The sequence below is a fragment of the Molossus molossus genome, unplaced genomic scaffold (assembly GCF_014108415.1).
Source record: "Molossus molossus isolate mMolMol1 unplaced genomic scaffold, mMolMol1.p scaffold_m16_p_6, whole genome shotgun sequence".
Lineage (NCBI taxonomy): Eukaryota > Metazoa > Chordata > Mammalia > Chiroptera > Molossidae > Molossus > Molossus molossus.
The window spans coordinates 117,931,828-117,959,409 of NW_023425399.1; the positions used below are offsets into that span (position 1 = coordinate 117,931,828).

The following is a 27,582-nucleotide window of genomic DNA, read 5'->3' on the forward strand; positions in this document are numbered from 1 at the left end:
CCCAAACACACTCTGCGGGGCGACGTGGGGCCCGCCTCCCTCTGACCTCCGACCGCGCACCGGCGAGCTGGGACGACGGCTCCGTGGCTCGAGTTGCATGCCGGGACTCGTAGTTCTCAGGGCGCCCGCCTTAGCGCGCGAGGGGACGGTAGGACGACGGCCCGCGTTGCATGCCGGGACTCGTAGTTCTCAGGGCGCCCGCCTTAGCGCGCGAGGGGACGGTAGGACGGCGGCCCGCGTTGCATGCCGGGACTCGTAGTTCTCACGACGCCCGCCTTAGCGCGTGAGAGAACGGTAAGGTCGGCAGCCCGCGTTGCATGCTGGGACTCGCAATGCCTTATGGGGATCCGCGATCAGGCCGCGCGCAGTGCATGCCGGGACTCATGGTTTAAAGACCCACCGCGCCTCAGCGCGCCAACGTGCCTGTGGGACAGCGGCGCGCGGCATGCTGGGATCGCTGTCCCCAGAGCAAGCCCGGAGTAGCAACATTGTTCCCGCCGGGGCCACCCCACGGGCTTGAACCTGGGCGCCTCGGGTACCCGTGGCTTAGGCAGCGCCTCTCGGACCCCGCGTGGGCTTGTGTTTACACGCGGGCCCCCTGGCGCACGCACGTGGCGTAACGTGACGTCACGCGCTGTCCCGGAAGTCGGCGCGGACCCGGGCGGCGGGTGGAAGCCGGTGCAGGAGTGGGAATCGCAGCGCAGCCGCCGCCGCCGCCGCCTGGGCCGGGGTCGCTCGCCCGCCCGCGATGGGCGCCGGGCCCTGAGCGCCCCCCGCCGCATCTCCGCAGCCACCCCGCCGGCCGCGATGGAGGCGCCGCCCGCCGCCCGCGTTCCCGCCGAAGGCACCCCGCCGGCGGCCGTGGCGGAGGTGCGCTGCCCGGGTCCCGGGCCGCTACGCCTGCTCCAGTGGAGGGTGGCGGCGGGCGAGACCGTGCGCATCGGCTCGGTGCTGGCCGTGTGTGAGGCCACCGCCTCCGCGCAGCCCGCCGGGCCCGCCCCTGCCCGCGCGGGCTCCGGGAGCTGCGTGCGCGCCGAGCGCAGGCTGAGGTCGGAGCGCGCCGGCGTCGTGCGGGAGCTGTGCGCACAGCCGGGCCAGGTGGTGGCTCCCGGGTGAGTGAGGCCGGCGGGGCCGGGCGGTGTCCTGGGCCGGGGGAGGGTCCAGGGGCTGCGCCGGCGGGAATTTGCCGGGTAGGACCCCCGCCCCGTCTGCGTGCCTTTCTAAGGCTGCGGGGCAACCATACTGGTGATTGCTCTTTAGAAATCGCTTGTGTTCCCCCCTCTTCTGCAATAGGTAGGTGCTGTTTCCAAGACGCCGCACTTGTAAGTTAGGAGAACTCGGGGCGACGGCGAGTCCAGGACGAATCAGCGCGCCCCACTCTTGTCATCGCGCCGTAAACTCTTAGGGGTGCGCACTTGAGATCCTCGTAAACTTTGTGGAACGCGGTTGTAAAAGCTGGTGCGGTTCTGCATCATACTTCAGGAAGGAGGTGCAGCTGGGCGCGGGGAGTAGTACCTCCTGCCAGGATTGGCTCAGCTGCGTGTCCTTAGTGTTAACCTCATTAAGGGAATGTTTTTCTCTATTGAGGTGTGTGAACTTGGTGTGTGGTTTGTGTGCTTTTGAGGTCGCGTTGCAGTGAGCACAGGTGTGCGTGTGCACACGGCTCGTGGATGTTCTCATTGTCGGGAACAGAAGGACGGGGCAAGTGAGCTTTCCTGCCTTCTGCTGGAGTGGTTGGTGTACAGCTTCCCTTTGGGGGCCACAGTGTATCCCCCGCACTCAGTTGGCTTCTTGTCCACTCCTGCCTCCCTTCTGGTGGTGCTGCTCACTCTGGTCTCCTTCCCTCCCCCTGGGACTTGCATTGGTGCTGAGCTGTGCCCCTTGTAAGGTGAGGATGAGGACAGGATAAGATAAGCCCTTCCTTTATCCCAGCCCCCGGAGCCTTAGCCAGTGTCCACTCTCCATTCTCTTCCTTTGGAGATGGAGTCCATGTCTTTCGCCTTCAGCTCAGGCGCCCACGCCTGCCCACTGAATGCAGGTGGGGTGCCTCACCATGTCGCTCACCACCAGAGCCCACTGCCAGGTTTCCATGGGGGGGGCGCTCACTGTTGTCTGTGTGACACACTGTTTCATGCTGTCATCACTACTTCGAAGTCACACCTCACCTGGCCTTCTCTAGGGCACCAGTGAGCCTGAAACCTGCCAGCCTGTGCGTGATAGAGGTGCTCAATGCTGGTGCTTCATGGTGTAGAACACCCCTAAAGGGAAGAGCTATTCTCTGTGCCACTCTGTTCCTCTGTACAGAGAGGGTCACCAAGGCCCAGACAGATCAGTGACTGGTCACAGCTACTGAGAAACTGCAGTGCTGTGCTCTGGTGACACCCGCTGGTCTGGAATCAGTAACCCAGTGCATTGCCTGACCAGTCAGCCCAGCACCTGGTCTTGAGGACAGGTTCCCCGCAGAGACATTTCTCCTTTGTACTTTTGGTCTCCGGGGTCTTGGGGTATCTCATGCAGTGACTTGTTACTGAGCTCTCTCCAGAGAGAGTGCGTGCGGTGCAGAGGCAGGCTCATCTGGCCGAGTTGTCCCTGTCACCGCGGTCACCAGCAGTTGGAGGCTGACCACATCAGTGGTCATTTCCAGCAATAAGTCATTCTAGGAACTGAGGAATACGGGCTTCTGTGTGAAGCACCGACCTGTCGGTGAGGACTCGGGCTCTTACCGGCCTCAGTGGGCTGTCACTGTTGTTTGTCTTGGGAGCCCTTCAGTTTGGCTGCTCTGACAAGGCCCCATCAGTCAGAGCACGGCCCTATTTTCTGACACAAATTGTGTTCAGGCACCAGCTCTCACAGCCTCGCAAAATGTGAGGGGACACGCGACAAGACTGCTGGGTGGGTTCAGGTTGGAGACCTCAGGTTTAACTTAATATACAGAAATGTTTTACTTAACACTTGTGAATGTGGAGTTTAGATTAAAACACTTGTGGGTGGACAGAAGGTCACACGACAAGGAGAACAGAAGTCGAGTTAAAATGTCATGAGGATGGGCTTGATTGGTGCATTCTGCACCATGCTCTTCCTGACGCCTGGCTTGCGGCTGACCACATGCGTGGCGTTACTAGGAGGTCTTTTGGCTTTGCACGCACTCAGGTTTGTGCGGCCCGGTGTTCAGCGTTGACTGCTCTCTTCAGGTCTGTGGAGGCGAGTGGAGCTGTCCTGTGTATCTTTCGCGAGCAGGGGCCTCCCCGTGGACATTCTGTGGCTGTCATTGACTGTTGTCCTCTTGGGGATGGGTGCCTCTGGGGCGTTGAGGGCGCGGATGCATGTAGCTCAGGGAAGGCTCCAAGCTGACACTCATCTCTGTGTGCTGTGGGTGCCCTGTGCATGGTTAGGGGCTTCGCAGCACCCCCGGCCCCCTACCTTCTGGATCCCAGTAGCCAGCTCCTGAGTTACAACTAGCAGAGATGTCTCCAGATGCCGTGGCCCCTGGAGCCCTGACCCTCCCTGTGAAGTAAGGAAAACAGGAGATGACGAGGCTTTAACGTAGTCAGTGCTAGTCAGCGCGAGAGACTTGAGAGAGGTGCAGGCTCAGGCTGTGTAGCCTGGAGCGTCCGCAGCCGATAGGCCGTGTGCGTGCCCAGATCAGGTGCCTGCTGGCAGGCGGGTCTCTGCCCAGGACTCAGAAACAAGGCAGGGCCAGTGCCTCCTTGCTCTCAAGGAATTGGTGCCCCTTGGACCCTAAGTTACAGCATGGCAGGAGGGTGTGCCGTGTGTCACCCAAGGCGGTGGGAACTGAGAGACCTTGGGGAGGAGGAACAGCTCTGGGTGTGGGGGATACTTGGTGGGGGGTTGGGGGAGAGCTGTTACACAGAAGGGTGAGGCAGGGGTGGTCCAAGTGGAGGGAGCTCAGTGCCAGGGGGACCTCCAGCAGTGTTTGGGGGCAAGTCATCAGCTGGGCACATCGTTGGGTCACGGTGGCCATGGAGTGATACAGTGAGGTCCCAGGGGTCTACAGAGTGACAAGAAGGTGACCTTCCTGTGTGCATATGTGTGGGTTCCCTTGACCACAGTGGACAAGTTAGAAGCTGGTTAGGGCCAGGGCTGTCTGTGGAGGGGCTAGGTGTGGGGGGAAGAAGAGAGGGCACCTGGAGGGCTGCCGACATGAGTCCCCTGGGAGCAGCCTGGGCCCTCCTCTTGTCCTGCTGCAGTGTTATGCAGAGGGCCTTTCTAAAGGACACAGCCGCTCTCGATCGACAAATTCGATGGCCTTGGAAGCCACCCCCCAGTCGAGACGTGGACATCTCCCTTGTCCAGACGTGCTGCATTTTAGCCCCACCTGGTTCCTCTTGGCATGTAACACGGGCTCTTTCTCAAGGTGTCCCTTCCGTGAGGTCTGTTGGGGCCTGGCTGTGCCCCCTTTGTGGCGCTGATCTTTTATCTAATTGCCGTTCCTTTTTCTGCCCATCTCTAATGGTTGGGGCCCCCAGAGGCCCTCGTTGTCTGTTTCCTTGTTGGTGGCGATGCCCTGGGCCCATCCACCTCCTGGCTGCATCCAGCTGTGCCTTCCTGCCGGCGCCCCTGCCCCTCACTTGCTGGTTCCCAGGAGAACCTGCTGGCCTTGCCTCTCACCCTGTGTCTTTTCTGCCCTGCTCCCTGGGCCCAGGTGGCCCCTGCCGGCTGGCCCTGCTCTGGGCTGCTCGCTCGGTGACAGCGCCGGCTCTGCTGCTGTGGGCTTCTCCGCCCACCCTGAGGGGCGGGCAGCGAGCCAGGGCCAGGCTCCTTGGGGGAGGGTCCCTGTGAGGGGTCCAGTGCAGGGGTTGGCTGGTCATGTGGGAAATTGAGGGAGATTTTTCAGAAGAGGTTTGAAGGGTGTTAATGGCAGGTAAAAGCACACTCCAGGCAGAGGGGGGCTGATGGGGACAAAGCGGCGCTGGGGTTGGAGGCCGCGGACCTGGGACAGGAGGCCCTTGCCCTAGACCCACCCACATGAAGAAAATAGCGATTTCTTTGTTTCCAGAAACTGGAACTGTTGCAGTGGTCTGTTAGAAGTCAGGTGCAACCCTGGCCAGTGCTCAGTGGTTAGAGCGTTGGCCTGCAGACCAAAGAGTCTCGGGTTCGATTCCTGTCATGGGCATGTACCTTGGTTTTGGTTCGGTCCCAGTCCCGGTCGAGATTGTACAGGAGGCGACCAATTGATGTATCTCTCTGACATCGATGTTTCTCCCTCTCCCTCCCACTCTGCCTGAAAATAAATGGGAAATATCCTCGTGTGAGGATTTAAAAAAGAAGAAATGCAGATGCTTTGCAGCTTCTCCACACTGGGCTGTGGACAAGGCCTCGTTCGTTGCTTGTTGCTGCTGTTCCTTGGAGTGACGAGATTTTAGGTTTTGTAAATCCTTTATCAGGACTGTAAGGTTCATCTGAGGTGGTTTTCGTGTTGCCCACGTCTCCCCTCCGACAGGACATGCTCAGTCCCTGCACCTGACCTGTGGCTTCTGAGGAAACGGCTCTTCCTCCCTTGCACGCAGGAGCGGGCCCGGGGGGCGGTGACCTGGTTTCCGCCCACTGGGCGCTCTGTGGAGGTGCTGAGAGCCGGAGCCCCCTGCCCCTTCTAATTCTGCTCTCTGCCATGTCCAGAGCGGTTCTGGTCCGAGTGGAAGGATGCAGCCACCCAGTCGTCATGAAAGGCTTGTGCGCCGAGTGCGGCCAGGACCTGACCCAGTGAGTACCGCCCGGCCGGACGCTGGCCTCTCGTGCTGGGCACCCTGGGTGCGAGGTGAAGGGTGAGGCACTGGCGCTGGGAACCCGACCGGACGAGGGTCAATGCTCCTGGTCACCGGCTGTGGGCGGGGAGCACTGGTGGGTTGAGAAGCGTTTCTGACCCCAGCCGAGCAGACCGCACCTCCCTCCTGCTGCTGGAGCGCCATCCTGAGGCGCCGTGCGCTCCCAGCACCAAGGACCCCACCTCGAGCCCGGGCCAGCGCTCGCCCCACTGTGTGTGAGGGCCTGGCACGTGGCCTCAGTGTGTCCAGGCTGTGAGCGTCTGGGCCTGCTGGCCAGTGCCCCGTGTTCGAGGGGAGGGTGTCCGGCAGTTGCCCACAGCACGTTGACCACAGTGGCAGCAGACGTGCTTGCCCTGCTGGTCACGGCCAGAGGCGGTCACCTCACAGCCTTCTCCCCTCCGCAGGCTGCAGAGCCAGAACGGGGGGCAGCAGGTGCCTCTGTCCACCGCCACCGTGTCCATGGTGCACAGCGTCCCGGAGCTGATGGTGAGCTCGGAGGTGAGTGCTGCCCAGACCCCGGGCGGGCAGAGGGCTGGAGGGCTGCAGGGCTGCTGTCACGCTGTCTCTGGAGTGACCGCTGGAAGACGAAGCTGGTGGTAGCTGCGTTTGTCTCTCCCAAGTGACTCTGCCTGGGAGGCGGCTGGCTGCTTGTTCCAGGGCTGTGGCTCTGGACCCCAGATCCTGGTCCTGGCGGGGGGGAGTGGACAGGTGAGCACGGGGCTGGTGCGCACGCTCTGAGCAGCGGTCTGGTTGGGGAGGCTGCGTGCCGGGGCTGAAGTCCGAGAGCAGCCGCCCCAGGACAGGTGGCCGAGCAGGAGGCGAGCTGTGGGGTGAGGGCATCAGAGGTCCCGGCAGAGCAGACATGGGCACAGGGGCCGGGAAGAGGCTGCTGAGCTCCTGGGGACCTGCATGTGCCACGCCCAGGGCCTGCGTAGAATGGGAGCTGGGGCTCACCACATCTGTCCTTCGTGTGTTCCCAGAGTCCTCGACACCTGTGCTGTCTCGGTCCGGGTCCATGGGGTGCGTGGGCGTTGCCAGGGCAGCGCAGGCAGCCGGTCAGGGCTTTGTAAGCGCAGCTGTGGAGCCGGCTCGGAGCTGCTCCTGTGCACTGGAGAGTGGGTGGCACGTTGTTAACGATTCTACTGGGTTCGTGCTCGAGTAGTATCAGCTTTATTTTTTTGTGAGAAAGACAAGATATTAGGTACATAACTTAGGTTTTTCTGAATAACTGAACTTTAAACAAATGTAAATACGTGTGTGTGTGACAAAACTGGGGAGCTGGAGAATAAAAAGGGAAGAAAGTGTTCCCCATTGTTCGTGCCATCACACAGCCACTGTTGCCTGAGTCCTTTCGGGATCAGACAGTGGAATTCTGTGCTGCCTCTTGAGGGCTGGGTGCTTGCTGGTAACTGAGTGTCCTGCTGTGAGGAGGGTGGTCACACAGGCCCAAAGCCTGTCACGGCCCGTGGCAGTGCCTCCGTCGGCCCAGCGTGGGAAGACCAGGCCCTTCCGGGAGCAGTGTCTCCACTGGCCCGCGAGGGCAGTATCTGCGCCGTGCGTCTCTGGGACCCACCTGGGTCTTTCCCAAAGCGGGGTCCAGCACTGAGCAGCGGGTGCCCGAGGTGCATCCCACTCCCCTGCTGCCTCGCTCGTGTCCCCGCCCCCATGTCCCCGCCTGCCTCCCACTTTCCTGTCTGTCCTGCACTCCCTGCATTGGGTTTCTCCACAGCATCCCAGTGAATTCCTACAGGGATGACCACTCTCTTCTTCTTTTTTCTTTATTGATTTTAGACAGAGAGAAAGTGAGAAGGAGAGAGAGATAGAAACATCAATGAGAGAGAACATCGACTGGCTGCCTCCTGCACGCCCCCCACTGGGGATCGGGCCCACAACCTGGTCATGTGCCCTGTCTGGGAATCGAACCAGTGACCTCTTGGTGCAGGGTCAACACTCAACCACTGAGCCGCAGTAGCCGGACATGACCCGATTGACACTTTCTTTTATCTCCCTTTTCATGGTTTACACCGGGCCATCCAGCCTATGGCTCTATGAGGCCCCAGAACTCGATACAGCTGACATCACACACTCACCAGATTAGCCAGATAGACAGAGAAGCTGATTTCTAAGCTGATGGTTTGGTGTGGCCTGCGAATGATATGAGTGTCCAGGTGGCCCTTGGCAGAAGGGAGGTTCCCAGCGCAGGTTACGCCTGGGCGAAGTGGCAGAGGAGGAGCTCGAGGCCGAGTGCCCACAGTGGCGCTCACACGCGGCTGCAGCACAGGGAGCCGCCTGCGGCCCGCGTGGTCTGAGCAGCAGTGGTCCGCTGGTGGGAGTTCAGGACAGTGAGCACAACCACGCTCAGCGTCCCTTTGTTTTCCTTAACAAAACCAAATTTTGTTTTGGATCCAGATATTCACATTGTCCTGTTTCCTTCTCATTTCAACATCAGCAAGCCGAGCAGCTGGGGAGGGAAGACCAGCACCGACTGCATCGCAACAGGAAGCTGGTGCTCATGGTGGACTTGGACCAGACCCTGATCCACACCACCGAGCAGCAGTGCCCGCAGATGTCGACCAAGGTGAGGGCGGCAGCTCCCGCAACTCCTCCGTGGGCCTGTGCACACCACGGGCAGGTCACCTGCCTGGTCCTGTCAGGTCGCCGTAGCGCACACTCGGCCTCGTCACAGAACCCGCTGGGTGCCAGCGTTAGTGAGGGGCTGAGGGTGCAGACACCTGGAAGGCCCGGGCACGCCGTGCATTGGACAGAGGGGCTATGTTAGGGAAGGTGAGCGGATTCGTGTGCCCTCCGGGAGTGTCAGCAGTGCTGGGGGCAGTGCAGGTGGGCCTGGGCTGCAGTGGGCTGGCCGGAACCCTGCACGAGTCTCCAGGGACGGACAGAGAGAAGGCATTGAGGGTGGAATGCTGCTTCAACTTTGTGCTCGGTGTGGAGCCGAGAAGCTGGATTTCTGGACCCTCAGAAGGCTCTGCCAGCTGCAGGTGGCTGTCCAGGCCGGTGTCAGCTCCTGCTGCCGCTGCTTCCGGAGGCCTCAGCGTCTGTCTTTGTGGCCTCTGCTCGCACTCGGGTCTTTGTGTCCACAGAGCTCACCGGACTGATTAGGACAGCGCCGCGGGAAGGTGTCCTTCATGGGGACTGGGCCAGGCTGGCACGCGGGTTTACTGTGCCTTTGAAGTCAGGCTTTACGAGACGGCTCGAACTAGCTGTGACGTGCCGGCTCTCCGCTGGCGTGGTCTGGAAGGCGAAGGTGCCCTGGCTTCTGTGTGGCCAGCCCTCTGCTGCGCTCTGCCCCGCCCTGCCCACGCCCCCCCTCTGCTGGGCTGGGAGACAGAGTGATGACAGGTCTGTGCCCACGCAGCCCACTCACGCTGCCGCTGGCCTGGGACTCTGCTGGCGACCAGAAAGACGTCTTTAATTGTTAACTTCTCAGATCTGAGCTTGTGTGTGAAGAATGTTTATTGCAGTTCATGGGCCATTTAACTGTTGAGTGGGTGGAAGCTGTTCATAGGATTTCCACTCCTGACTTCTGACAGCGGCCTGATCACAGGGCTTTGCTGGCTTAGGGCTGGGAAAGGTAACCGAGCCTGAGGCCGTCTACCCTCCTGCGCAGCTGTTCAGAGCTTGTTTACTGAGGAAATTAATGAGAAACGGGAGTAGAAGGATCAGCCTTTACTTCCTAAGGAGACAGAGCTTGTTTGCATGTTAATTGTGTATAGGCAGGTTGGTGTTACTAATTTCACCCATCTGCGGTGGGTTAGAATGCTGTTTCAACTTTTGTGATTGTTTATAAGTTAAAAATATTCCGTGAGCACTGGCTGGCTTGCTCAGTAGATAGAGCGCTGGCCCTCAGACCAGAGGTTCTCGGGTTTGATTCCCCATCAAGGGCATGTACCTGGGTCGCAGGTTTGACCCCTGGCCGGGTTATGCTGAAGGCAACCAATCAATGCGTCTCTCTTATGTCGATGTCTGTGTGTGTGTATCTCTCCCTCCTACTCCCTTCTATTCTGTCTAAAAATGAATGGGAAAATATCCTCAGGTGAGGATTAACAAAAAATTTTATTTTATTTTATGTTATTTTTTTTTATCCTCACCCGAGGACATTTTTCCATTTTTTGTTCAGATAGAGCAGGAGGGAGAGAGAGGGAGAGGGAGAGGGAGAGGGAGAGAGAGAGAGAGAGAGAGAGAGAGAGAGAGAAACATGGACGTGAAGGGACACATCGAGTGGCTGCTACCCGCACGACCAACCAGGGCCGGGGACAAACTGCAACCGAGGTACATGCCCTTAGCGGGACCCTGTACCGCAGGCGGACGCTCCAACCGCTGAGCCAAACCGGCCAGGGCTAACAAAAAATTTTAATAACTTTTTTTAAAAAGGAAGAAGACCCAGCTGGTTTTGCTCAGTGGTTAGAGCATCAGCCTGCAGACCAAAGAGTCATGGGTTTGATTCTGGCCGAGGGCACGTACCTCGGTTGCAGTTTGTCGTGGTCGCTGGGTGTTTGTCTGGGGGCGTCTGTGCCTGTAGCAGGGGCTACCTCCATTGCCCTGGGCTGTCAGCATAGGGGGTCGCTGTGCTTTCGTAGGCGGTTACGTGGTTGTCATGGGTGTTGCCGTGGGCAGTGGCAGAGGGGCCGAGCTCACGCAGTGTGAGGAGAGCACGTGCGCCGCCTGGACCCTCCGCAGTGGAGCGCGGCCCGCGGGCCCTCCTGACGGCCTCTCCCTTTGCAGGGCATCCTGCACTTCCAGCTGGGCCGGGGCGAGCCCATGCTGCACACCCGGCTGCGCCCGCACTGCAGGGACTTCCTGGAGAAGGTCGCCCGGCTGTACGAGCTGCACGTCTTCACCTTCGGCAGCCGGCTGTACGCGCACACGATCGCAGGTGAGCGAGCGGCTCTGCTGGGCCCCGCCGGCGCCTGCTTCTCTTCTGTGTCCTCCCCAGGGGACGTCTGTGAGACACGTTGATCCTCTGACCACTGAGCCGCGTGGGCCAGGACGGGGCCAAGGCCCCACCTCGCCCTCCCTCGGAGAGGACTGGGGAGGAAGCTGGGCTCACAGGACCTCGCGGCAGAGCTTTGAGAGCGCTGAGCCTTCAGAGGTGGGGCGGGGGCAGGTGCCAGGCCAGGTGGGGCGCGGCGTCTGTGCCATGCAGTCCTTCGTAGCTGGCGGGCGGTCCAGGCCCCTTCCTTGCTCACAGATGACAACCGGAGGCCCAGGCGTTCATTCTGACACCAGGTTGTAGTTTTCAACCGCGATGTCGTTTGTAGCTCCTCTATCAGCTTTTAATTCTGAAATTCACCGTTTTCACAGAATGTGTTTTTTAGTTTAATCGGGATAAAAATATTTTGTTAGGATTTCTCACTTATTTTATTGCAGAGGCGCCAATAGTTCTAATAAGTTTTAGATTTACTATTGAGTAGCTTCAGTGCTTACATTGCACTTACACATTTGTTATATAGTTAAAACAATATGTTTCTTCTACAAGAACAAGTGTCTTCTGCTAACGAAGTGTCTGAGAGGTGATCCAGAGAATGTAACCCTGTGGGAGTGGCAGGCCCCCCGTGGTGGTGCACGTGGGCAGCCTGGGGGCTCTGAGGTGCACAGACGGCTTGTTCATTTGGGGGGGTGCCCCCGCATGTGTCACTGTGATTTCAGAGGCTCTGGGGCGGGGGTCAGGGGTAGGCAGGCTTTGCTGGGAGGCCAGTCTGCAGACAGTGGCCACCGTGGGCGGGGACCCATGTCCAGGGACTACACGGTTTCCACGCTGTGTGGCGATGCCGGGTCCATCTAAAACGGTCTTCAGAAAACATGGGGTGCGTTGTCAGGGTGAGTTTAAACTCTGAGGTGTCCAGTTCAGCCCTCTGCTGTCCCAGTGACAGGCTGCAGCCGGCCAGCAGCAGAGCCAGGCCCAGCCCTGTCCGGGACCTGTCGGTGTGGCTCAGCTTCCTGGGGCTGACGTTGAGCTGGGTGCACCTGTGTTCTCTGCTCCTGCAGATCCAGGTCCTATAAATTCCGTGAATGTTTCGTGAACGGTGCCCTCACACACACGTTAAATAAGAGGGACCGTAAGCAGTGACCCTCTTACCTGGGAAGGGAAAGTGTTTGATGCCAGCGTGTGACACCGTCTGATCCTGAGGAGACAGACCGCCGTGCGCGGTGGAGCCTGCGTGCGCCTTGGACGCACCTGACCTCTGTCCTGTTTTCTTTCCAAAGGCTTTTTAGACCCCGAGAAGAAGCTTTTTTCTCACCGAATATTGTCGAGGGACGAGTGCATTGACCCATTTTCTAAAACGGGGAACCTGAGGTACGTCCCGGTGGCGTCCATCATGCGGCTCACGGTCAGTCCCCACCATGAGGGTGCTGGGAGCTCAGAGCAGTGGCCGTCTGTTCTCTCGTCTCTGCCGCTGTCGTCTGACCAGATGCCTTCCTCCTGCCTCTCCATGACGTCCAGGCCGTGGTGGGAGCCTAGGAGGACAGGGTGTGGGGGAGAGGGTGCTGAGAGCAGGGTGGGGTGGCACAGGAATGCAGGTGACGTGTGGGTGGGAAGCATTCGGAGCTTCCCCGAGGGCAAGGCAGGCTGTCCGCCGAGTCATGAGTTTAAAGAAGGTATTGGCGTTGCAGGTCCATGTTGCTCGGGAGCTAAGGGTGTTAGAGGTCCCAGGTCACTTATCCATCTGCCCTTCGCTGCCCCCCCCCCCCCCCCCGTCACCACACACCCTTCCTGTCCTGCCCTCCTGCCTCTGCGACAGCGTCGTCCCCCAACCACGGGCTCTTGTGTCCTCAGGGGCGTCGTCTTTGTCCGGGCAGTTTCCCCATCTCTGCCGGGTCAGGCAGAGCTTGTTCTCGGGGTGCTGCCTCCGAACGAGACTGGGCAGGAGCTGGTAACGGCTGTAGCTTCAGTGGCCTCTTGGTTGGTGTCAGCCGCCCTCGTCTAACGTTTTGTGCTCAGATGTGGGGTGTCCCCACGACAGAGACCTGCCCAGGTCAGCGTGTACCAAGGAGAAATCCTGAAAGTACTGGTTTGGGAAAGAGACCTCGTGTTTGCTCAGCTCAGCGTGAGCAGATGGGTGAGGACTGAGGAGGTGAGCGCATGTCTGCCTCAGGGGCAGCCACCCCGTCCTGCTCCCCAGGGGACACAGGCCGTCCCCATCTGGAATCAACGTGCCGAAGGCAGCAGCCACCGAGGTCCAAGATAGTTCAGCTACCTTGACATCTTGCTTCTCTAAAACAGACTCAGAAAATAACACTGGTTTTGGACACGTAGACTTTTTTTCTGGGAGGTATAGTCTGTATCATTGGCAGCTAGAGAACTTGAACAGAGGCAGGATCTCTGCTGGGCTTGTGTCTGATCCTAGCGGACGGGGGGAAGCAGTCGTTTAGATTGTAACGGCAGGAGCAGCCCTGCATCTCAGGCGGGGCAGAGGGGAGTCTAACCAGACCGTTGGAGGGAACAGAGCATGCCTGCACCCGGGGGGCCTTTGGGCCCTTGTTAACGTTTCTGTTCACCCCTACGTAATAGTAGCTTTAGGGAATACAAGTCACTTTTTGGGAACTGCAGGGAATGCTTGTTTATATTGAACAGCTGAGGTCGAGCAAGGCCTGCCCACCCCTCTCTCTGAAACCCTCGTGTGCGGGAGCAGGTGTGAGCAGACTGGCCCGAGGCGGGTGGCCTGTGTCTATATATGGACTTGTCCGAGGACGTGGCGCTGATTCACGCTGGTCCGGGAGCATTCCCTTTGCTCTCTGGTCCGTGGAGGGCGCTGGCCCTGCTTTGAGAAGCAGCAGAGACAGTGGAGAAAACTGAACCTATCTTAGTGTTACTTTCTCTGGAAACAGTTTAAATGTGAGCTACACAAAAGCCTTCCATGTAGTTCGCACCTGTTTCACGTTAGTCTGGTAGGTGGTGATTCTTTGTAAAATGTGCTACTAGTTCTGCTACGTTTTTACTTCCAGAAATCTCTTTCCTTGTGGAGACTCAATGGTCTGCATTATTGACGACCGAGAAGATGTCTGGAAGTTCGCCCCCAATCTGATCACCGTAAAGAAATACGTCTACTTCCAGGGCACAGGGGACATCAATGCTCCCCCTGGGTCCCGGGAGTCTCTGGCGAGGAAGAAAGGTGGGCAGCGTCCTTCGGGTCCTCCCAGTGTCCACCTCGCTGTCTCCTGCCTCTCCCGTCTGTGACGCCTCCAGATCCAAGGCTCACTCTGCTGCCGCTGCTATTTCAGTGTCACAGAGGCTCTTGGGTTTGTTACGCTAAACGTGTGAGGCTTGGTGTCAGTGGGGTTTTCAATAGTACTGATCTGGACATTTTCCTGACTGAGTAGGATTAAGTGAAATGTGTGAGGTGTCCAGTTAACTGCAGCCACTAGACTAGGACCTAGAGGTCTGGGCCGGGAGAAGGTGGGACCGGGGCACCCCTGCAGAGGCGGCTCGATGTCTGTCTGGGGCCGTGTGGCGGGTGCGTCCTGTGTCCCCCGCTTCTTGGAAACCATGTTAACCTCTCCTTCCTGTGCATGCACAGTGAATCATCCTCCCAAAGGTGCTGACATCGCAGATCACGCTTTGTCCGTCAAGGACCCCGAGGAGGGAAGGCCGGTTCCTGGGGTCGAGCAGAGTAACGGCCTTGGGAAGCCCGCGAGGGAGCTGAACGGGGACTGGGCCCTGCCTGCCGCCCGTGCGCCCCCGGCGGATGGGAGAGATCCCCCAGCGTGTGCTCAGCAGCAGGGTCAGACCTCGGCAGAACAGCGGCCGCCTCAGGGTGCGTCAGGCAGCGACCTGGACTTTGACTTGTCCAGTGACAGCGAGAGCAGCAGTGAGTCGGAGGGTCGGTCCTCCTCCAGCTCTGGTGGAGAGAGCGGGGAGAAGAGGGGCCAGAGAAAGTCTAAGGCTGCTCGGGACCCTGGGAGAGGCCTGCCACAGGGCGGGCCCCCTGGCCCAGGAGGGGAGAAGTCCGCAGGGACGAATCACTGCGCGGAGCCCGTGCCTGGCGTCCAATCAGACCTGCAGGAGGAGGGCGAGCGAGACAGCCTCTGTGGGCTGGCGGGCGGTTCTGCCGACAAGAAGGAGGCGGAGACGGAGTCCCAGAACAGCGAGCAGTCGGGCATCACGGTGGGCGAGTCCCTGGACCAGAGCGTGGAGGAGGAGGAGGCTGAGGAGGAGGATGATGACAGTGACGACCACCTGGTGCACCTGGAGGAGATCCTCGCCCGTGTGCACTCCGACTACTACGCCAGGTACGACCGCTACCTCCGCGGGGAGACCCAGGAGGCCCCTGACATACGGAAGATCGTTCCTGAGCTCAAGAGCCGAGTGCTGGCAGACGTGGCCATAATATTCAGTGGGCTGTACCCCACCAATTTTCCGGTGGAAAAGACCCGGGAGCATTACCACGCCACAGCCCTCGGAGCCAAGATCCTCACCCAGCTGGTGTTAGACCCCGACGCCCCTGACCGGGCCACCCACCTGATTGCCGCGAAGGCAGGTACGTGGCCTCCCTGGGGCCTCCCCTGGGGTGGGGCAGGGGCACCGCGGGGCTCCCGAGGCGGATGGCGTCTGTGGCCCCTATGGTTGCTTTCCGTAACCAGCCCCGTCTCTGGGACTTTCAGAAGTGTCTTCCTGGTAGTGACACAGTGGTGAAGCCCTAACTGGACTTTCTGGGTCTGCCCATCGGCCTCTGCAGCAGGTGGGCGTGTCCTGGCGAGGGCCCTGCTCCGTGCTGGGCCCCTGGACAGCAGGCCTTGCTCCCCTCGTTGCAGGCACAGAGAAGGTCCGGCAGGCCCAGGCGTGCGGAGGGCTGCACGTGGTGAACCCCGACTGGCTGTGGAGCTGCCTGGAGCGGTGGGACAGGGTGGAGGAGCAGCTCTTCCCGCTGAGCGAGGACTACGGCAAAGCGCAGAGGTAAGCTGCCCCGGTCGGCCCGTCACCTCCGGAAGAGCCCACCCCTGGCCCACACGGCATCTCGATGTGCTGTCCGAGGGTTCCTCAGAGCACCCCCCCACATGCCCAGGCTGCCCCACCACTGCTCCAGGCTGTGCCGTGCCAGGCAGCCTGGGACTGGTGAGCGTTACGCCCAGGGAAGGAGCAGGTGTTTCCTGGGACGGGACGGCTGTCAGCGGTGGGCCTGGGGTGCCGTGTGCCTTCCCTGGGACGGGACGGCTGTCAGCGGTGGGCCTGGGGTGCCGTGTGCCTTCCCTGGGACGGGACGGGCATGAGTCGCGCAGCTGCTGCGGAGTCCAGTGTGGGAGGGGCCAGGCCGTGGTGAGGGATCCAGGAGAGCGTCTGCTTGTCTTGTTCATGTTCTCAGAAAGACTTGACAAACGCTTCCTGTTCTTTAGAGGTTGAAGGATGTATTTAGGGGGAAGTCCTGGGACCGACGTGAGGGAAACAGCAAATGTGTTCTCTGGGCTGAGGTCCGGCGGGCGCACCTTCTGCCCAGAGTCTGAGGGCAGACGGCCCAGAGCTGTGCCCGGCGATCTAAGAAGAGTCATGTCCGTCTCCGCCTGCACAGGCTCTGGGCGTCAGATGCTGACCTCAGTTCTTGGGCCTTGAGGGGTGTCCCCATCCCCCCGTCAGTCCCAGCACCTCCTCACAGCCTGTTTTCCCCGCAGGGAGGACGGCCCCGCAGCGTTCCCCGACAGGCAGGGTGCGCTTCCAGCTACCTTGTTCCATCCGACACCCGTACACCCCAAGGCCCAGCCCGGCCCTGATGTCCGGATCTACGATGCCAGCACCGGCAAGCTCATCCGGAAGGGCGCTGCCGGCCCCGGGCCCCCGGGCTCCCTGCAGGTCCACACCGAGCGCTCCTCCTTCAGGTATGTCTCCCGGCGCCACGGAGCAAGCTGCCGGCCGGCTCCCTCGGGTGGGCTGGGGGCTGGCATGGGCTGGGCTGTGTCAGCTCTGAGTGGGACTTGGCTGCCTGGCTGAGGGTTCCGCCGGCCGGCGTGGCAGCACCTGCCCTCCACATCGGCCTCAGCGTCTCTGTCCTGTGCCAAGTCCCAGACAAACCCTTGGTCCACCTGTCAGCCGACGTGCACTGGGCCACGCACCCTGGCTCTGCACCTCCTCGAGCCATCTCACGCTGACCTGGCCTCCACGCTCTCCAGGCCTGGTCACAGGGTGGAGAGTTGTCATGAGGGGAGGGCAGCTAGGCCTCAGCTCAGCAGCACGGCCTCCCTGGCCACCTGCCTACTTCCACTCAGCCCAGGGGCAGGATGGGGCAGAGACACCCGAGTGGACCAGCCCCAGTGCTTCCTGAGGGGCAGCGAGTCTCATGGGGGTGCCCTGCACTTCCTCTTACTGCCTGGGTCCTCCCAGTCTGAGGTTGAGGACCACACCCACTACGTACAGAGCCTCTGAGATGACACGAGTCTGCAGGCTGTGTTTCAGAGAGCAGGTGAAGTTCCCCAGTGACGTGTGGCCCCTGCACTGTGTCCCCCTCTCCTGGGGGCGCTGGGTCCGAGCAGCTGCCTCTTGCTCTAAGCTGGGGAGCTGGGGTGGCCCAGATGGGCAGTGTGTTCCTGTGTCCCGGCCACAGGGACGCCTCAGAGTCACCCCACTGGCCAGGTGAGGTGTCCACTGGCCCTGCTGCGGGCCCAGGTGGGGCAGGCAGGCAGCCTAGGGTGAGCGGTTTGCGTTGGGCTTTTTGGTGGTTGGTTGGCTGGTTGTAACTAGAAGCATCATCACTAGCTCACTCCACCACTTAAGGAGTCACCTTTGACTCTTGCTGCCCACGCTCCTGCAGCCTCGCAGCACAGCCGTGCCCGGGAGAAGGTCGCACCCGGGATGCACGGTGTCGGTTGTTGGCCAGGGTGCTGGGACTCGGGGTCCCACCAGCAGGTGCGGGCGGCGGTGGCAGCTGTCATGGGGCCAGGCTGATCCCCCACCGGGGCCTCACGTCAGCAGGCTCCTCTGTAGCCTTGACTCACCCTTCTTCCTTGCTGGGATTTTGTGAGTGTTCACCTTGTCCCTTCCGGGAAGCGCGCATTGTTAGAAGAGCGTTCTGTCGTCGGTGCTGCCGTTGAAACGAAGGAGGTGGGCACGTGGAGTACTGGTGTCTGTCTCCGTGGTCAGTGTTCACGGCTCACAGTTCACGGCGTGTGGCGTTCACTCTGAGCCCTTCCTTGAAACGTTGCTCACTGCGGTTTTGTCTGCTCCACTCCCTGCAGAACTTGTAAGGTGACCGACCCCGTCGGGGGAAGGTGTGTGAAGTGCACCCTTTCCTCAGCACGCAGGGTGGCCGTCGTGTGGCCAGAGCAACTGGTGGAAGGTCCGCTGAAGCCCACGGTGGACTCACCCTCGTGCGTGGAAGACGTGGATTCAGACGGGAGGCTCCTGCCTCAGCACAGGTCCCGCCAGGCCCTCCCGCAGGAAGTGGCGTCTGGTCTCCAGCTCTGGGTTCTGTCCCCCAGCGGTTCAGAGTGCGGTGGTTTCTTGTCAGGCTCGGAGGTGCCTGACTTTCCGGGGCTGGGCCGGGCCCTGTCTCTGCTGCCACACGGGGGGGTATCGCTGAGCCTTCTTCGAGGTGAGGCCATCCTCACCTCTGAGGTTCCCCATTGAGAGGAGCCCGCCTGGTGTGCTGGCTTCACCGTGGCTTTGTGTTCCTGGCTCTGCTTTGCCCTGGGACGGGACACTGCGGCCACCTCAGAGCCTCACGTCGGATGGGCGAGAAGGGGCTGCACCCCAGAGGCTTCCCAAGAGGCAGCCAGTGGCAGGGGAGCCCCAGGTCGGGGGCTGCGTGCCCCCAGGAAGTCCTGATGCATCCTGATGTCTCTGCACTTTCACAAGAACGGGGAGGAGTGACCTCCGTGTGGATTTGGCCGCTGTCGTGATGGGCAGCCGGAGCCCAATGGCTGAGCCCCTGAGCGCAGCCGGGTGGTGGTGCCAGTGGGGACCCTGTGCACCATGGGGTGGTGGTCTGTGAGGTGGGGATGAAGCCCACCTGGCAGATATCGGAGCTGCGGGGCCTGAGGGGAAGGGCCCACGAGGAGCCGCGTCTGAGGGGAGGTGCCGTGGCCGTGATGCCAGAGCGTTCGCTGTTCAGGAAGTTGTCCTGTCGTCTGTGTGCACTTAGCCGTTCAGTGTTCACACCGTTGACCCTTGAACAACATGGGTCGGGGATGCCAACCAAGTGCAGTCAGAACCCACATATTACTTAGGCTGCTCCCCAAAATCTTACGTTGTCCCCAGGCATCCACTGGGGAATTGGTTCAGGACCCTGTAGATACCAGAACCCAGGGTGACTCGAGTCCCCTCTGTGGGACACCAGATCAGTGCCTGCGCCCCGAGTCTGCAGCCTCCCGGCCTCGGCTGGGAAGAGGAGCAGGTGTCTGCTGCTGCGGAGGGTCAGCTGTGCGCTGTCCAGCGACTCCAGTCCCAGTGCAGACCACCCGAAAGCACCACTGGGTCTCAGCTCGCTCTGCGCTGGGGTGAAGCAGGCCCGTCGTGGGCGGGGCCCAGACCCTGCACTGCACCCTGGTCCGGGTCCTGCTGGGCGGCCCCTGCGCGTGTGACCTGGAGTCAGGTGGTGGGAAGGGCTCCGCGCTGAGCTGGCGCAAGGAGCACAGGGTTCTTGGCGCAGTGTTGGCCCCGGGCCGCGCCGTGTGCGGGGCCAGGCCTGCCCTCCCTGTGCTGCTGCGGAAGGGCGGCCAGGTGGACCGAGGGCTCTGGTGTGAGGAACTGAGCAGTGTCTCAAACCTTGGGGTGTTTAGACGTAGGTGCGGTGGTCTCCGGGCGAGTCTGCCTCGCTGCGAGGGGCCCAGGACCCCGTGGGCAGGCGGGCAGCTGCGGGGCCTCTGCCTGTGTGATGCGGGGAGCCGGCAGCAGTGGTTCCGCAGGGGAACGAGCCCTGGCTGCCATTTGTCCTGATGAGTTTACTTCTGGTGAAACTTTTGTTCTGAACGCGGAAGTGTGCTTTCCACCAGCCTAATTCGTTAAACCACAGTCAGCGTGAGGTTGGCACTGGAACCGGCATGTTGCAGTCTGGCCGACGGCATCCGAGGGGCCTGGGGCGTCTGTCAGAGTGGGTTGCGCTCTGCTGGTCTCCCCACTGGTGCGGTCAGTGCTGCGCAGCTGGGTGACCGTTCTGCCTCCAGAGTTGACAAAGGGCCGGTCTGTGTAAGAAGAGGGGGGTTCCTGTCCTGCACCCAGTCTGAAAGGCCCAGGACCCGGGCCCGGGGACGTGCAGGACGGGGCCGAGCTGTTGTGCACCTGGCCTGCGCTGCAGGTCGGCCCCCAGTCTCAGCAGCACAGGGGGTGTTGCCTGCTCGTTGGAGCCTAGAGCCCTGCCCTGTGTACCCGATTCACACTGTGCCCGGGCAGCTGTGTGTCCGTGCGCCTGTCCACACGTGCCTGCCAGGCCCCAGGCGCATCCCCCGTGCCCGTCGGGCGCTCGCCAGCACTTGGCTCCTGCTGGTTCTCGTGCCCGGTGCCCACCTGGTTCCTGTGGGAGTGGGAGCCCCTCCTCGCCCCGGGAAGGGCAGCGTGGCCTGTTCTGTGCCCGGAGCCCGTCTCCCTGGAGGCCCTGAGAACTGAGTGTCCGTAACGTGCTGAGATGTGCCGGTCGGGGTGCAGAGGGGGCAGCACTGGGGCGGGGTGCAGCCGTCGGGCACGAGCGTGGCTGGCTCTGGGGCAGAGCCTCGATCTTTGCTGGTGGGTTTGTCACATCAGCACCTAGTGGTTGAGCTCGGCGTCGGGCACAGACTCGGTGCCCCTCCCTGCTCCCCAGCTTCACCGTCCGGGTTGTTCTCACAGAAGGACTCTGGCTCGCGCGACCTTCCTTTGAGGATAGATAGCACTTCCTGCTGCTTTCTAAGGAATTTTCCTCTTCACTCTTCCTGTCTGCCCTTTGTTCTAACATGAGTCAAGCCCAGCAGTGTCGGCCTCCATAGCAGGAGCCCGGCACAGACTCGAGCCAGTGAGCGGGCAAGGCAGCGTGTGCCACAGTGAGAATGCTGTGTGTGTGCGTGTGTGTGTGCACGCGTGTGTGCACGCGTGTGCACCTGTCCCCAGTCCGAACCTGACTCGGTGCTGGAAAGGGAGCTCACACTGCCTTCCTCACGCGGGACCTGAACTGTCCTTGCAGAGCTGTTCAACCGCACCAGCAGCAGATGCTTGGGGAGGAGCTGCCCGATCGCCCCGGTGGGGAGCAGCCCGGGCCTTCGAGAAGGAAGCGACAGCCCAGCATGTCCGAGGCCATGCCGCTGTACACCCTGTGCAAGGAGGACTTGGAGAGCATGGACAAAGAGGTGAGCCCTCAGCCCGCCCACTGGGACCCTGCGTCCTGCCCGAGGTCTGGGACCAGCCTTGATTCTTGGGAGGACGTGGGCAACAGTGCCAAGGGGTGTCTCTGTCACAGCATTGGCCACGAGCACACACTTGGGCCTGTGATCCTGCTGATGGGCCCTACCCCCCCCCCCAGGGCACCAGACAGCATCTGGGGTTGTCATTGATAAGGGGTGCTCCTGGCGTTGAGCAGGTGGGGGCCAGGGATGCTGCCACACAGCCGTGCCGTCACACAGTCTGTCTCTGGTTTGTCCTTAAAACTCGCAGAAACACTCATGTCAGCCTGTCCGTGGTCCCACGTGGCCATAGGTCCTCCCCTGGCCCTTATGCCCCTCACTTCCTGTCGTGGGCCAGCCCCTTGGGGAGGTCACGGCCATGGGGTCTGTGGAGGTTGTCAGCGCGGCACTGCTCTTGGGCTGACGTGAGGGCCCATGTAGAGACCACACGTGTCCCAGGTGAGCGCAGCACTTGGTGCCCCCAGGCCCCGCCCGGCAGACGCGCTGTGCACACGGCACTGGTCTCCCTGGGCTGGGACAGCGCAGAGGGGGTAGCAGACTCTGTGTTTTCAGCAACAGCAGGAAACTAGACGGTCTGCTCCGCGCAGAGCCTACCAGAACCTCAGCCGGCTGTTTCCCTCACCTGCCTCTGAAACATTTAGTCAGGACACGAACTGTTTTTGTTTTTTTAAAACGTTTCTTCTAAAAGAATTTTCTCAACATTACTTGTCCATCTCTGATCCCAGACCTGGGGTGCCCCTTCCTTCCACCTGGGGGGCTGGGAGGGGAGGACACCTGGGGCTCCGCTGCTCCCCTCCTGGACACCCAGCCCTCCCCGGGCGTCACGGCGACCTCCCCGCTCTGACCTGCGCAGACCCTGCCTGGTCGATCAGGCAGTGACCACAGTCTGACTCGTCTGTTTCATATCAGAGGGACTGAAATTCCAGCATCAAATAAAAGTGTTAAATGTCTCTCACTCTGAGACCTGGCCCTTCGTACAGAAGTAAAGGCCGTAACTCTTTAGACGTGGCTTTGGGAGCAGGATTGGCGGCCGGAGACATCTGGACCCCCAGGGAGCACAGAGCCCGTCCTCTGCCCTGGCTGTTGGCTCCTGGCCTTCTCGAGGTCGTGGGGACCGGAGGCTGTGCAGCCGACCGCGTCACACTGCACAGCCGCGCTGGGGGTGCCGGCGCACCGGGGCCCTCGCAGGGTTGCTTCCCACCTGCCACTGTGTTCTGAGGGGAGGGGCGTGTCTTCCGCTGCCTCACGACGTGGAGACGAGCGGGTCTCCCCGCAGCTGCGGGCCGGTGGAGGCGGAGGCCGCGCCCTTCAGCCTCGCTGCGGCTGTGTCTGTGGTTGGGATTGTTCATGGTGCGTCTGTGATCCTTCGCCCAAGGGGTGGCTCTTCTCACGATCTCTGTGGCCTCCGTCCTCGTGGGCTCTGAGAAGCTGTCCTTTCCCAGAGGCCGGACACCCAGGAATCTGCTCGGGCTGGTGGCAGCTGTGGGGGGGGCTGGTGTTGGGGTGAGAGGCCCCCCCCACCCAGGGTGGCATGGGCCTGTGCCCTTGGTGCTGAGCAGCGCATCACCGGTGCCGTCTGGTGCCCTCGCTGGTGTTTCCCCCGCGCCTGGCGGCTGCTGCTGGCCATGGTGGAAACAGATGCCCGCGTCTCTTCCTCTGGCTCTGACCCACACACAGGTCAGGGCCCCGCCTTCACGCAGACGTGAAAGGGCCACAGCCAGGTGCTGCTCAGGATGGGAGAGCCTGCCGGTGGCCGAGCCGCACACGGGGGGGGGGGGGGGGGGGCGGGCAGGACGCCCGCCTGCATGGGTGGCGGGTGCCCAGGATGGCCAGCGCTCTGTCAGGCTCTGTCCCCCTTTCTGGATGGAGGGTTTTCTCTTTCCCCGGCCATGGGCAGCGGTTGCAGACTGGACAGCACAGCACGCGGGCCCCTGACGCGCTGAGTCAGGGAGAGGCTTTGGGTTGGAGAGTGTCAGGCTCTTATTTACTTCACTTGCCTGTTTGCCCCTTTGGCAGCCCCGGCACACGGCGCTGACAGCGGGGTACCCTCCATCCTGCTCACCACTATCCCAGAGTCGGGGACAGTGCACGCACCCCCTCCGCCCCGCTCACCGTGTCCCGCAGTCAGCAGGGCTGAGGGCTTCTCCACCTCGTCTCAACTGGTTTCCAGTCTGTGACTCTCTGCCACGTCCCTCTCCACAGGTTGTCAGAAGCGGGAACAGTGGGGACAGGAAAGTGCTAGGACCAGGGCACGGCGGGTCTGAGGGCAGGTGTGGTGCCCTGAGACGGACGATGCTGGACAGAGGGTGCGGGTGGCCCCGCCTCCTGCTGTCCCCGTGTGTTCTCTGTTTCTCAGCGGCGACCTCGGGGGCCCGCTTGGTTGCCTCTCCGTGATCCTGCATTTCAGTGGGTTGTGGAGACTGTCTCCGTAGCAGTTGATGATGAGCGGTTAATTCAGGAAAACAGTGTTTATACTTGATTCGAGATTTTTTTAAGATTTTAAAATGCCTTTTAGCATCTTTAAAACATTTGTAAATAGTTCGCTACAGATTCCTGGTGTTCGAACAGTGCACAGTGACCGTTCTGTACGAGGGGGCCCTGGGAGGTGCGTGGAGCAGGACGAGGGGCGGTGTCACCGGGCACCGTGGTCTGGTCTGTCTGCGCCAACACCCCGTCTTCCAAACAGCAGGCGGGGCAAGGGGCGCGGGGGCTCTGGTGCTGACTGAGCTGCTCTGTGCTCAGGTCAGGTTCACAGTGACTGGTCCTTCAATCCCTTCTTTTCTCTTGGAAAGTCATGGTGCAGAGCTAAGACAGCGAGTGTTTTGAAGCAAATGTACAGACTATTCTGATAGGTTTGCTTATCAAGGTAGACGCACCGTCATCTGTCTGGGAAGGCCAGTGCCCAGCGTCTCGGGGGAGCCCGAGCAAGCAGCACGGGTGGGGTCGGGCCTGCGGGGTTGGGGGAGCCCCGCTGTGCAGCCGCCTTGAGGAGCACGTCTGTGCCCCGGGCTCTGCTGTCTCGTCTGCGGTCGGCCTGCTGGGCGGACCCCGGTCCCGGCTGCTCTGCTCTGTTGGGTGCTCTCTGCGCAGGGGTTCGTTTAGCTTCCTGGCCCATCTCGGGCGCTTTGTTTGGTGTGTCTGCTCCCACGTCTCACAGACGTTCCTGGGCCCTCAGAGCAAAGGGAGCAGCCCGGCTGTGTGGCTCGGGCTGAGCGTCGGCTCTGCACCAAGAGTCGCCAGTTCGATTCCTGGTCAGGGCACGTGCCCAGGTTGTGGCCTGATCCCCAGTGGGGCGTGCAGGAGGCGGCCAATTGATGTTCTCTCTCATCGATGTTTCTACCTCTCTTCCTCTCCCTCCCTCTTGCTAAAAAAATAATTAAAAATATTTGAAAAAAAGAGAACAAAAGAAATAGTCACCAGGGCCGCCGTGGTCACTTGGCACAGCTTGGGAGCCCAGGGTCGTGTCCCAGTCGTCCCTGGAGCAGAGCACTGGCCAGAGTCTGCTCCTGACCTCGCGTCTTCCCGGTTCAAGGACTGGGGGACGCTCACGGTCTTTCCTAAGGTGCAGCAGTGAATCAGCCCGGTGACTCCCGGGTGCTGTGAACGGCACTGAGAGCAGAGCCGAGCTGGGAGGTGAGCCCTCGCCTGCTCTGTGCTGAGCCCCACCCAGCCTTCGGGGCGACGGCAGCCGTGAGCCAGCTGCGCGAGGCTCGTGAGGCCTGTGTCCTGGCCCTTCTCCCCGCTGCCGGTGCTGGTGCTGGTGCCGCTCGGGGGCCCGCCTTGCTGTCCGGCGACTGTCCGCACCACCCTCACTGGGCAGGCCACGGACGGTGACCTGGGGTCGCGGGGAAAACAGGCACAGGTGCCGCCGATTCCACGGTCTGGACGCCTGATTGTTCACCATAAAGCTCGTCAGTGCGTAGACGTGGGTCCCTGACAGAGTCGAGGGTCAAGGTGACCCCAGGCTCCACCAGACAGGTGGTCAGCGCGGCCCGTGCGCCTCGTCCCGTCCTGGGCATGTCCGAGCGAGCTGAGTGCGGAACGCAGTGGGGCTCAGGGAAGGGGCGTCGAGCGCATGCTGGGGGGCCCGCGTGTCCTGCGAGCGGACCGTGGACCGACTGCTGCCCGGCAGGTGGACGACATCCTGGGGGAAGGCAGCGATGACAGCGACAGCGAGAGGAAGAAGCCGGAGGAGCAGGAGGCGGAGCGGGAGGCGGCCCCCCGGCCCGGGGAGCGCCAGGCCCCAGCAGCCCCCAGGGGGCTCTCGCTGCAGGCGAAGTCACCCAGCAAGAGGAGCGCAGCCGAGGCCCGGGGGCCCAGGTGAGGGGGGCCCTGGGGAGGCGCCCTGGGCGGGCAGGATAGGGCCCAGGCCGGTGCTGTCCTGAGAGTGGGGTCTGCTCAGACGTGCCCGCCACACCCCCGCCTCTCGAGCCAGCGCGTCCTCTGCTGTCTGTCCTTGTCCTTGGGGTTCTCTGGGGTTGGGCGCGTCCAGTGTCCACCCGAAACGGCTCCTCTGTCATGACGGTCCCGTGACCTCCTGTGGCAGGGATGCGGCCTTGTTTGGCTCTGCGGTCCGCCCTGTCCCGTCCTCGAGCGCAGGGCCTGGCCGTGCGGAGTGGACGGGCCGCACTGCGGTCCTGGTCGGGCCTCCCTGGTGCGCGGAGCCTCTCAGGGCAGACGCTTCTCTTCCAGGGGCCACAAGAGGAGGCTGAGCGACGAGGACGCAGCCAGCGAGTCCAGCAGGGGGTCCAGCGGCGAGGACGAGGAGGGGAGCAGCTCGGAGGCGGACGAGATGGCGGCAGCGCTGGAGGCGGAGCTCGACCTCATGTGACCTCACGGCTCCAGGCGAGGACACATCGCTCCCCCAGGACACCCCGTCCAGAAACACGTGCACATTCTGCGAAGCTCCACATGCAGAAACATCACTTTGGAGAGATGGTGTTTTGAGAAGTTGTACTGGGAAGTCTGCTTGTTCCACAGCAGTGACGGGCAGCGTGGGCCACACCGGAGATCTGTGGGGCTCGGCTCGGTCCTGCCACGCGGAGGGGCTTGGAGGGTTTTCCTTAGATTCCACAGCATCTTATTCAGGGTGAAGACGGGGATCCGACATGACGCAGAGACGCGGCGAGAACCTGGCGTCCTGGGTTTTCCACCGAGGCTGCCCGGTGTGCGGGGTTTCTGAGAGGCCGGCCTTCACGTGTGGGCAGGCCTGGGCGCCCACGGCCCCCGTGGCCCTCGGGCTCGTTTCCGAGTGACACCTGGGTTCTTGGACTCGGCCCAGAACCCGGTCCCGGCACAGCCTGGCCGTGTGCGCCTGCCCCTCGGAGATCTGGTGTAAAGTTTTGTATATTTCATACCGACCCCCGAGCAGGTCTTTCCTTCATTTAATAAAAACCCTTTTTGTAAGCTCCCTGTCTCGTGCATTGCAGCAGCGAGTGGGCCTGTCCTGTCCTCCCCGGGGGCACCCAGAGCTCATAGAGCAGGACTCGGCCTGCAGCACGTACGGAAGGGGGGTCCCCGGGTGCGCGCCCCGCCTGGGAGCTTGTTCTCACACCTGTGGCGGTGGGTCCCTCCGTTACTGGGTGTTCTCAGAAGCGTGTGGACCCCCCCAGACTGCTGTCAGACGGCTCGGGGACCCCAGCAGCCCAGACCGAGAAACGCAGGCCTGGGAACTGATGGGCTTTGTTCTTCGCTGGGCCTCTGGCAGGGGAGGTTCATGAAAGCTGATCTTTAATGGGTATTTAATGGCCGCCTTGCTCTCGGCCCAGAAGCAGCCCGGGCACCCGCCCCCACCTGCGCAGTCTAGGTGAGCGGCGTGCTGACGTGCGCTGGCGCTGCTGCTCGGCTGGTCCCTTTATAGCCTCTTCAGAGCCTCTGTTCTTTTCATAGCATCAAATAAGTGTGGGGGTGGGGGCAGGCGGGGGTGGAGGGCCTGCTCTCAGCTGCGTCCTGGTCCGGGGCTCCGGGCAGCACAGTCCCGTCCACCTGCCTTTGTCTGAGCTGAGGGACCCGCCCCCCAGAGAGGTCCCAGGGCTCCCCGAATCCGGTCCCTCCTGCCATCTGCTGCCCGCTGGCCTTCACCTGCCTGTGTTCTTACAAAGCGTGTCCCGGCTGTTCCCGTCCACTTGCCTCCTACACACGCACACACACGTGTGCACACGACTGGGGAGGCCCCGGGACAGCTGTGCCTGCAGCGCGAGCAGCAGGTCCGGGTCAGGCTGCGGTGGCCGGGCCTGCGTCTGGGCCGCTGCAGAGTCGGCTCTCAGCACAGCCGCCTGCCCGCTCTTTGTCCAGTAGTGGAAGTCCCTCCGCGCACGGAGCAGCCCCCTGGGAACAGGACACCACGGGGGCAGCTCCTGAGGGCGCCTAGGCCCAGGCCCCTCCCTGAGCCTCCTCAGTGGATCCTCGCAGTACGTCCTTGTGCGTCCAAGCACACTCTGCGTGGGAGCAGACACGGCCTTTCTGGGCACGGCTGTGGCTCCCTTGGTTG

General features: G+C 61.7%; 1 protein-coding gene across 1 annotated transcript; it reads left to right on the forward strand.

Annotated features, from left to right (window-relative positions):
- The first annotated feature begins 807 nt into the window (after positions 1-807).
- On the forward strand, positions 808-26,241 carry CTDP1 (CTD phosphatase subunit 1). Its single transcript, XM_036245296.1, has 13 exons — positions 808-1,112; positions 5,638-5,721; positions 6,188-6,281; positions 8,233-8,361; positions 10,524-10,674; positions 12,006-12,096; positions 13,746-13,912; positions 14,318-15,277; positions 15,552-15,693; positions 16,404-16,607; positions 20,876-21,038; positions 25,225-25,412; positions 25,785-26,241. Exons 1-13 carry the CDS (start codon positions 808-810, stop codon positions 25,921-25,923), a joined length of 2,817 nt encoding a protein of 938 aa, XP_036101189.1. The 3' UTR covers positions 25,924-26,241.
- The last annotated feature ends 1,341 nt before the right edge of the window (positions 26,242-27,582 follow it).

What these genes read in the sequence shown, in the direction of transcription:
- CTDP1 (XM_036245296.1), top strand. Translation starts at nt 808, where the DNA reads ATGGAGGCGCCGCCCGCCGCCCGCGTTCCCGCCGAAGGCACCCCGCCG. An exon ending in GGCCAGGTGGTGGCTCCCGG is followed by an intron (nt 1,113 to 5,637) that starts GTGAGTGAGGCC and finishes TGCCATGTCCAG; the next exon opens with AGCGGTTCTGGTCCGAGTGG. An exon ending in TGCGGCCAGGACCTGACCCA is followed by an intron (nt 5,722 to 6,187) that starts GTGAGTACCGCC and finishes TCCCCTCCGCAG; the next exon opens with GCTGCAGAGCCAGAACGGGG.